Source organism: Salvelinus alpinus, chromosome 29, assembly GCF_045679555.1.
Source record: "Salvelinus alpinus chromosome 29, SLU_Salpinus.1, whole genome shotgun sequence".
In the NCBI taxonomy this organism is placed as follows: domain Eukaryota; kingdom Metazoa; phylum Chordata; class Actinopteri; order Salmoniformes; family Salmonidae; genus Salvelinus; species Salvelinus alpinus.
In genome coordinates, this window is record NC_092114.1 from 17,065,235 (window position 1) to 17,075,035 (window position 9,801).

Here is a 9,801-nt window from a genome sequence, read left to right on the forward strand (position 1 = left end):
TTTGTTGTGTTACAGCCTAAATTAAAAATGTATTCAATTGAGATTTCACTGATCTATACACAATACCCAATAATGTCAAAGTGGAATTATGTTTTTCAAATTTCTTTTAAGTATTATGTTTAATAAAAAATGAAAAACTGAAATGTCTTGAATCATAAAGTGAAAGCAACTCTGTATATACCTCTTATGGGCAAAAAAAAATAAGCAAAAATAATCACAAGCTTTCTGCTAGTACACAAAGAGATCCCCGTCGTTGTGCTACTGGCCCATCGGGCACCTGTCGCGGAACGGAGCGAGGTTGTCCCTTCCTGGCCCTGCCCCGCGCGCTGCGATCACAGGTCGAATGGCGCCAATTTATAACGTCCCTGACAGAAAGGACGCAGAAAGTTATCTATATTTTAATGTTATGAGAATTTGTTTCAGGATAATAAGGTCGTTTTCTCTCTCTTTTTGGAAGGAGAAACCAGATTATTCAAAATGAGCGTGTATGTAGGTTAGTGATAATTAGCTAGCTAGTGATATTAGTATATATTTTTTTACAAATGCTTGCTGTCCAACTTGATAACGAAGTTAGCTAGATAGATAGCTAGCTAGCTAACTAACTACTGTAGATAGATACTATAGATAGCTACAGTAGCTATTCCACATTCAATAGCTAACTTCCTAGCCTTTTCCCTCCCAGCTAACGTTAGCTATGACAGGTTATTTCTCAATAGCACTTGTTTGTTTCTTTACAGGTTCATCTTTTAATGTTGAGGATGTCCTTAGACCTTCTATGAAAGAGGGTAATGTTAGGCAAACATACAAATTGTTTGACTTTGCTAGATATATCTCATATCAAATGTTTTCAAATATTTGCCTTGAGAATAATGTCCTAAGAAGTCAAGCTGATATATATTTCAGGTGGGCATGACGATGTCGAGCCCAAAGTTGAGCAGCTGATGAATAAACTAAAAAAGCTGCAACAAGGTAGCTATTATTAACCCCTTCCACACTACAAAATTAATCATATACCTAATGGAAGAGTGAGGTTGATTAGGTTTTAAAATATACATGATAAATGAAGAACTCAGGCTAATAACAGAAATTTGATTCAGTATTTTTTTTGTCATAATTGATCTAGCTGAAGATAGCATCCTGCAAGCCATAATGGTTTTGTCTCAGTAAAAGTGTGGTTATGCATACAGTGTGGTGTGGATGTATGTGTTTTTGGTGTTCCCTCTCAGGTAAGAGAGCTATAGAGGAGGAGGTAAAAGAGGCCCAGTCACTCAGAGACTCTCTGCAGGAAGAACTCGATGCCTGTAAGAAACCCTGAAGAAATCCCCTGGCGTTGCTCTCATACTTAGTAATATTAGCTACATCCTTTGTTCTTTTCCCCTTCCCACTGGACACAGACATCAATTCAACATCTATTCAACATAGTTTCCACTTAATGTAATTGAAATGATGTGGAAACAGTGTTGATTCAACCAGTGTGTGCCTAGTGGGTTGCTTCCTTTGGGTAATCACTAATCCAATATGACTAGATTGGGGGGAAATGATCTCCTGCTTTCAGCCATCCCAACCATCTCAGATCAGAGATAAGCCTACTTCTTCATAGACAGGATTCTTGTTTAAAGTATTGGAACAGTTTAGAAAAAGATGAAGTGATGCTTAGTGGTTTTGGTTTTCTAGTAGTCCTGAAGTGTACAAAATGGATGACACCAGCATCACTTGTTCTTCCCCCAGTACAGACGGAAGCTTACCAACTGGAGGGAGTCCACAAAGAGAAAGAAGGTGGAGTGACAACACACAGAACACTCACTTACGTTAAGGCCATACACATTTTATTCAACGTTTAACAGATGCCCTTCACATTTCTCAAGAAAAGAAACTGAAAAGTTTAAAGATTATCGCCAAAAGTAATGTCCTCAAGCTTCCACTAAAGAGATACACAACTTCCTCGTTTTTATGGCCTTAGCACAGCTTATAATGAGGCTAACATCGCTAAAAGAAGGTTGCTAGGTGTTGTATTAAGTTGTTATAGTATTTTTACAAGGTTGTCCACTTATTTTTATAGTTTTTTTCCCGCTTTGTTAAAACAGTAAGATACATTTGTATTTATGTCATGAGAAAAGTAGCCATTCTGGAAATACTGAGAGATTCCTGCCATGACATCATGGCAACAGAATGATGATTGGGTTAGAATAGAGTAAGCCTTTAGTGGAGACGTTTGTTTTATTTGACTTTCAGGGTTCGTTATATTACACACTGACTCATCTCAATGGTATGCTGATGTTAGAGCTGATGATTGTGGTCAGTCTCAAATATCTGATCCCATTTATCAGTCAGTCATTCTTATATTTTCTAGTTACAGAATATTACAACACATGAATGAACCTACTACCAAAATCAGTAGACCTTATTCCCTTCTATGCCTGAAATCCATAGTGCTCTCAAAGGTAATACGTTTACAGTTGTTTTTGTCAATTTAAAACTGATGATGATGTTTTTATCCCAGAGTCGTGCATGGTGCTGCAGTTCCAGTGTGAAGAGATGGAACAGGACTCTACCAGGTGAGCAGTTACACCTGCCTGGTATGCACCTTCACCTCTCTCCAGTCTCCACCCACCTTGTTGTGGTCAAGCAGTCAGCTTCCAGACCAGATCCCTTCTTCAGATCAAACACTAGATGGCAGCATATCTTCATGTTTATGCAGGCCCAGAGCAGACATGATCTCTATTCGGAGTCAGTTTAAGATTAAATCATATACAAAGGGAAAGACTTGAAAACAGAACAATGGATTTATTGGCATCATGGACTAACATACTGAACCAAACCTGTGACGTGAGGAGTTATTCAGCAACATCTGGTGTTTGGTTCAACTCTACACATCTGCAGGTGGAAACTTTGACTCTAAAAATCCTGACAAAACAGGATGAAGATAAGGCATATGTCAGAAAGCTGCTGCTGGTAAAGAAATTAACTCTGATATGATCCCACTGTGAGTTATTTGAATGCTCAATTCTGTAGGACCTGACATGACAGTGGTCTAAGGCACTGCATCTCAGTGCAAGAGGCGTCACTACAATCCCTGGTTCGAATCCAGGCTGTATCACATCCGGCCATGATTGGGAGTCCCATAGGGCAGCGCACGTTTGGCCGGAGTAGGCTGTCATTGTAAATAAGAATTTGTTCTTAACTGACTTGCCTAGTTAAATAAAAGTTAAATGTAAATTTATAAGACACGTCGGTCTGTGCGTCTCAATAAATCACAGTGGCAGGAAGCATATCACAGTGGCCGACATTCCTCATCTCCTGTTCAGCACCTGAACAAGTTAAGTGTGTATGTGTCCTTGTTCACAGGCAGCAGCAGCTTAACAGGAAGAGTGAGGACCTGATAGAACAGTACAGATGTCAGATCCAGGAGACTAAGCTCAAACACAGGAAACACCGGTAACTATGTAGCGGTGCAGGGGGAACAGTCAGAATGGGGGCTTGAACCAACAGCCATTAGAGAGATCAGATGGAGGGAGAACCATCAGAATGGGGGCTTGAACCAACAGCCATTAGAGAGATCAGATGGGGGGAGAACCGTCAGAATGGGGGCTTGAACCAACAGCCATTAGAGAGATCAGATGGAGGGACAACTGTCAGAATGGGGGCTTGAACCAACAGCCATTAGAGAGATCAGATGCAGGGAGAACCATCAGAATGGGGGCTTGAACCAACAGCCATTAGAGAGATCAGATGGAGGGACAACTGTCAGAATGGGGGCTTGAACCAACAGCCATTAGAGAGATCAGATGGAGGGAGAACCGTCAGAATGGGGGCTTGAACCAACAGCCATTAGAGAGATCAGATGGAGGGACAACCGTCAGAATGGGGGCTTGAACCAACAGCCATTAGAGAGATCAGATGGAGGGACAACCGTCAGAATGGGGGCTTGAACCAACAGCCATTAGAGAGATCAGACTATGTATTGTGTGTTTTTCTGACAGGATGAAGTTTGAAAACCAGCTCCAGCAGCTGATAGAGCAGCATAAGAACCTGCACTCTGTCTTTGTGAGTTTGTATGCTTGTACCTGTGAGAAATCTGAAATATTTCAGAGAAGCTTCTTCCATGTTTCTTTCACATATCCAGTCTTTCCAGATCTGTGAATACTAAGTGTTGTGTCGTCCATCCAGAGCCCAGACAGACTGCCTGCTGAAATAGAGAGCGTTGAAAACGCCAAGTCTCAGCTGCTGAAGGCTGGTAAGAAACTCTGATGACTGTAGACTTTAACACGATAGACTTTAACATGGGCTATTGGCACCATCGGTTGTGCAACTGTGATGTATGTATGTGTGTGTGTGTGTGTGTGTTTGTGTGTGTGTGTGTGGGGGGGGGGGGGGTATAGAACAGCTGAAGTTATCTCAGCTCTGCCATCTAGAGGAGGCGCTGGATGAGGCCAGGAGGCAGACTTCGACTGACACAGCAGACAAACACACAGCCTGAACCCTGGTACTGTACACTGTAAAAACGACCACTGTGTACAATTACAGATATTACCACGGCTCATAGTTAGAGAGGGTTCCGTGTGTAGAAGCAAAGTTGTGAATGTTTTGTGATTGTTCTTCTGCCCTTGATATTGTGTATTGAGTTCCTCTGTTTGATGTTGTGTTCCTCTGTTTGATGTTGTGTATTGTGTTCCTCTGTTTGATGTTGTGGATTGAGTTCCTCTGTTTGATGTTGTGGATTGTGTTCCTCTGCTTGATGTTGTGGTTTTGGATCATTTGTACATCATTCTTTATTGATTATTTATTTGCTGCTGAGCAGTTTGCTTTTAAACAGATTAAATACAGTTGTCTATGCTGGTTGAGGGTTACGTGTTTGTGGATTGAGAGTCTCACACAAATAAGAATAAACAAACATCACCAACATGAATGCAACACAGACAGTCACCAGTGGTGTAAAGTACTTAAGTAAAAATATTTTAAAATACTACTTAAGTAGTTTTGTGGGGTATCTGTACTTTACTTTACTATTTATATTTTTGACAACTTTTCCTTTTCCTTCACTACATTCCTAAAGAAAAGAATGCACTTTTTACTCAATACATTTTCCCTGACACCCAAAAGTACTCGTTACATTTTGAATGCTTAGCAGGACAGGAAAATGGTCCAATTCACACACTTATCAAGAGAACATCCCTGGTCATCCCTACTGCCTCTGATCTGGTGGACTTACTAAACACAAATGCTTTGTTTGTAAATTATGTTGGAGTGTGACCCTGGCAAACCGTAAAAAAATACAATTGTGCCGTCTGGTTTGCTTAATTGACTTTTGATACTTAAATATATTTAAAACCAAATACTTTTAGACTTTTACTCAAGTAGTATTTTACTGGGTGACTTTCACTTTTACTTGAGTCATTTTCTATTAATATCTTTACTTTTACTCAAGTATGAGAATGTAGTACTTTTTCTATCACTGACAGTCACACAGACAGACACATACACACATAAACTCAGCAAAAAAATAAACTTCCCTTTTTCAGGACCCTGTCTTTCAAAGATAAATTGTAAAAATCCAAATAACTTCCCAGATCTTCATTGTAAAGGGTTTGAACACTGTTTCCCATGCTTGTTCAATGAACCATAAACAATTAATGAACATGCACCTGTGGAACGGTCGTTAAGACACTTACAGCTTACAGACGGTAGGCAATTAAAGTTATGAAAACTCAAGACACTAAAGAGGCCTCTCTACTGACTCTGAAAACCACCAAAAGAAAGATGCCTAAAGTCCCTGCTCATCTGCGTGAACGTGCCTTAGGCATGCTGCAAGGAGGCATGAGGACTGCAGATGTGGCCAGGGCAATAAATTGCAATGTCCGTACTGTGAGACGCCTAAGACAGCACTACAGGGAGACAGGAAGGACAGCTGATCGTCCTCGCAGTGGCAGACCACATATAACATCACCTGCACAGGATCGGTACATCACACCCGCAGGACAGGTACAGGTACAGGATGGGCACAAACCCACCGTTGCTGGACCAGACAGGACTGGCAAAAAGTGCTCTTCACTGACGAGTCGCGGTTTTGTCTCACCAGGGGTGATGGTCGTATTCGCGTTTATCGTCGAAGGAATGAGCGTTACACCGAGCCTGTACTCTGTATCGGGATCGATTTGGAGGTGGAGGGTCTGTCATGGTCTGGGGCGGTGTGTCACAGCATCATCGGACTGAGCTTGTTGTCATTGCAGGCGATCTCAACGCTGTGTGTTACAGGGAAGACATCCTCCTCCCTCATGTGGTACCCTTCCTGCAGGCTCATCCTGACATGACCATCCAGCATGACAATGCCACCAGCCATACTGCTCATTCTGTGCGTGATTTCCTGCAAGACAGGAATGTCAGTGTTCTGCCATGGCCAGCGAAGAGCCCGGATCGCATTGAGCACGCCTGGGACCTGTTGGATCGGAGGGTGAGGGCTAGGGCCATTCCCCCCAGAAATGTCCGGGAACTTGCAGGGGTCTTGGTGGAAGAGTGGGGTAACATCTCACAGCAAGAACGGGAAAATCTGGTGCAGTCCATGAGGAGGAGAAGCACCTGCAGTACTTAATGCAGCTGGTGGCCACACCAGATACTGACTGTTACTTTTGATTTTGACCCCCCCCCCTTTGTTCAGGGACACATTATCCCATTTCTGTTAGTCACATGTCTGTGGAACTTGTTCAGTTTTGTCTCAGTTGTTGAATCTTGTTATGTTCATACAAATATTTACACGTTAAGTTTGCTGAAAATAAACGCAGTTGACAGTGAGAGGACATTTCTTTTTTTGCTGAGTTTATATCTTGTAATGGTAACCTAGGTATTTAGGCCTTATTGAAAAGAAGTAGATATTCAACCGGCAGCAGAAATGTTTACATTTAGACATAGGGGTCAAAATGAATTAAGGTTATGTGTAGTTTCAGTAAGGTCAAGGAAATGCATAACGTTTAAAATTGGGTTAGTGTCCTGCCGTGATTTTCTACGGGTCGATAACACTGCGACTGGCTGGGATGAGAACGCCCTCATAAAGACATCCAAGGGACTTTCTTGGTTAAATAAATACCACCGGGTGTGTATCCTCTGGCTTGTGAGTAACCTTTACATGCATAACAATGTAATCATCTGTAATTATGTTAATTATAGAATCAGCCGACTGTAATTATGTTAATTATGGCATCAGCCGTATTCCAGTCGACAGACACTGGTATGTACCAATGCTGCAGAACCGCTGAGGGGTGTGTGTGTGGGGGGGTGTCTCTTTCTCAAGATGAAGTTTTCATCCCTAGTATTCTGTCACATACTGGTATAGTAATTTACTTTTCTTGTTCGTTCATACTGGAGGAGCCACAAACACACACAGTTGAACCAGTAATCTGAAGCCAACAGAAGTAGTTAGCACAGATGTCTTGTGTGTTAATTATTTAACCAACACATGATTATGTAATTTATCACAGTTACACACACACACAGGGAAAAACACATGTTGCTGTTTACCTTTACTCCCCACACGAAGGTGAGAAATGACCTGGAAGCATTTCGGCTCCACTGTGTGTTTGACCTCAGTGCTGCAGTGAGTCACCTGATACGCAGGTTTGACATTACAGTGTGGGAAATGCATTGTGGGAAAGCTCACTAGAAGGGGGAAGGTAGACATTTTCGCATGTGTAGTATATGTATGTGAATGTACTCTATGTGGCAGGGGTGGCAGGTAGCCTAGTGGTTAGAGCGTTGGGCCAGTAACTGAAAGGTTGCTGGATTGAATCCCTGAGCTGACAAGGTAAAAAAAATCTGTCATTCTGTCCCTGAACAAGGCAGTTAACCCACTGTTCCTAGGCCATCATTGTAAATAAGAATATGTTCTTAACCTGACTTGCCTAGTTAAATAAAGGTTAAATAAAAAAATGTGTCTGTGTGTATTGATTGAGGATCTAAACCCACTCTTAACCTCCCCTTCTCAACTCCAGTGTCTCTACCGTTGAGAGAGAGAGAGAGTGCAATAGACTAGTGCTGCTGCAGACAGGATTTTTCTCAAACTCCTGATCCACTCTCTAGTTTATCATCCAGCTTCCAGTGTGCTGATCCATGCCAGGGTTTATCTGCTGCCCAGAGTCAGGCCCAGTCCTGTGGCTCTGCTCTATGGCCAGGAGGTGAGTCAGAGAGAGGGGGTGGAGATGAGAGCGATTGAGAAAGGGAAGTTGGGTGTGGCCCTGAAAGCCCTTGGCACATTCCTAGAAGAGACTGCCTTCAATACCACCGCGCACACCTTTCCAGCTGCTAACTTATAAAAATAAATATTCAGGTGAGCAGGTGAGCAGCATACTCTCGGGACATAGAGATAGAGGAGGGAGGAGGGGACAGAGAAGTCTACCACACTCATTCATACACATGTGTGTGGTAGTATACTGACACTGTATGCAAATAAATGTTTAATCATACACACCCAAGAGCATTTTATTTGCTTAACCAGGTCTAGAGTAGGTGTGTACAGGTAAAAGGGCAAGGTGCATCCAGGTATGTGGGCAAACATCCAGATCGTGAGACACCCTGGGGAGCGAACACTGAACACACATCCATGTGTGTGTGTGGATGTAGGATATCATGGGAGCAGAGTGGGACTGATCTGACAGGACACAGGACAGCCCCCTACCACCCCCCACCCACACACACACACACACACAGAGACACAGTAAGAACTCAGTGCCCCTTAGTTTACATATGGGAGACATGAAAGAACATCAAAAAATCCACATGTAGCTTCACCAGCGTTCATGGTTCTGAGTTTGCACTTGTGGGACTTTTTGTGTGGGTTCCATTAAACTGGGCAGGGCAAAAAGATCAAGTGCAACTGATTTGAAAGTATCTGACAGATGACTCGTAGACATGGAGAACTTTACTATGTTAATACTATGCAGCTGAATCAGAAGGCAGGATGTTTAAGAGCTATGACTCAGACTTCCCTGTCAGCAGTTAGAAAGAGAGAGAGAGAGGAGGGGAAGCGGGACAGAGAGAGAAGGGGAAGCGGGACAGAGAGAGAGAGAGAGAGAGAGAGAGGAAGCGGGACATAGAGAGAGCGAGAGAAAGGGAGAGAGAGGAGGAGGGGAAGGGGGACATAGAGAGAGTGAGAGAGATAGAGGAGAAGGGGAAGCTGGACATAGGGGATGGGGACATAGACAGAGGGAGGAGGGGATGGGGACATAGAGATAGAGGAGGGAGGAGGGGACAGAGAGAGAGAGAGGGAAGGGGGCATAGAGAGAGGGGGCATAGAGAGAGGGAAGGGGGCATAGAGAGAGGGAAGGGGGCATAGAGAGAGGGGGCATAGAGAGAGGGAAGGGGGCATAGAGATAGAGGAGGGAGCATAGAGATAGAGGAGGGAGGAGAGAGAGAGAGAGGGAAGGGGGCATAGAGAGAGGGAAGGGATGGGGACATAGAGAGAGGAGGAGGAGGGGACGGAGACATAGAGATAGAGGAGGGAGGAGGGGACAGAGAGAGAGAGAGGGGATGGGGCATAGAGAGAGGGAAGGGGGCATAGAGAGAGAGGGAAGGGGGCATAGAGAGAGGGGGCATAGAGAGAGGGAAGGGGGCATAGAGAGAGGGAAGGGGGCATAGAGAGAGGGGGCATAGAGAGAGGGAAGGGGGCATAGAGATAGAGGAGGGAGCATAGAGATAGAGGAGGGAGGAGAGAGAGAGAGAGGGAAGGGGGCATAGAGAGAGGGAAGGGATGGGGACATAGAGAGAGGAGGAGGAGGGGACGGAGACATAGAGATAGAGGAGGGAGGAGGGGACAGA

The 9,801-nt window shown here is 43.7% G+C and overlaps 1 protein-coding gene across 1 annotated transcript; it reads left to right on the forward strand.

Moving 5' to 3' along the window:
* Window positions 1–2,384: 2,384 nt before the first annotated feature.
* On the forward strand, window positions 2,385–8,300 carry LOC139558522 (synaptonemal complex central element protein 1). The gene is made up of 5 exons (XM_071373686.1): window positions 2,385–2,555; window positions 3,346–3,435; window positions 3,981–4,044; window positions 4,168–4,234; window positions 8,080–8,300. Exons 1-5 carry the CDS (start codon window positions 2,509–2,511, stop codon window positions 8,298–8,300), a joined length of 489 nt encoding a protein of 162 aa, XP_071229787.1. The 5' UTR covers window positions 2,385–2,508.
* The last annotated feature ends 1,501 nt before the right edge of the window (window positions 8,301–9,801 follow it).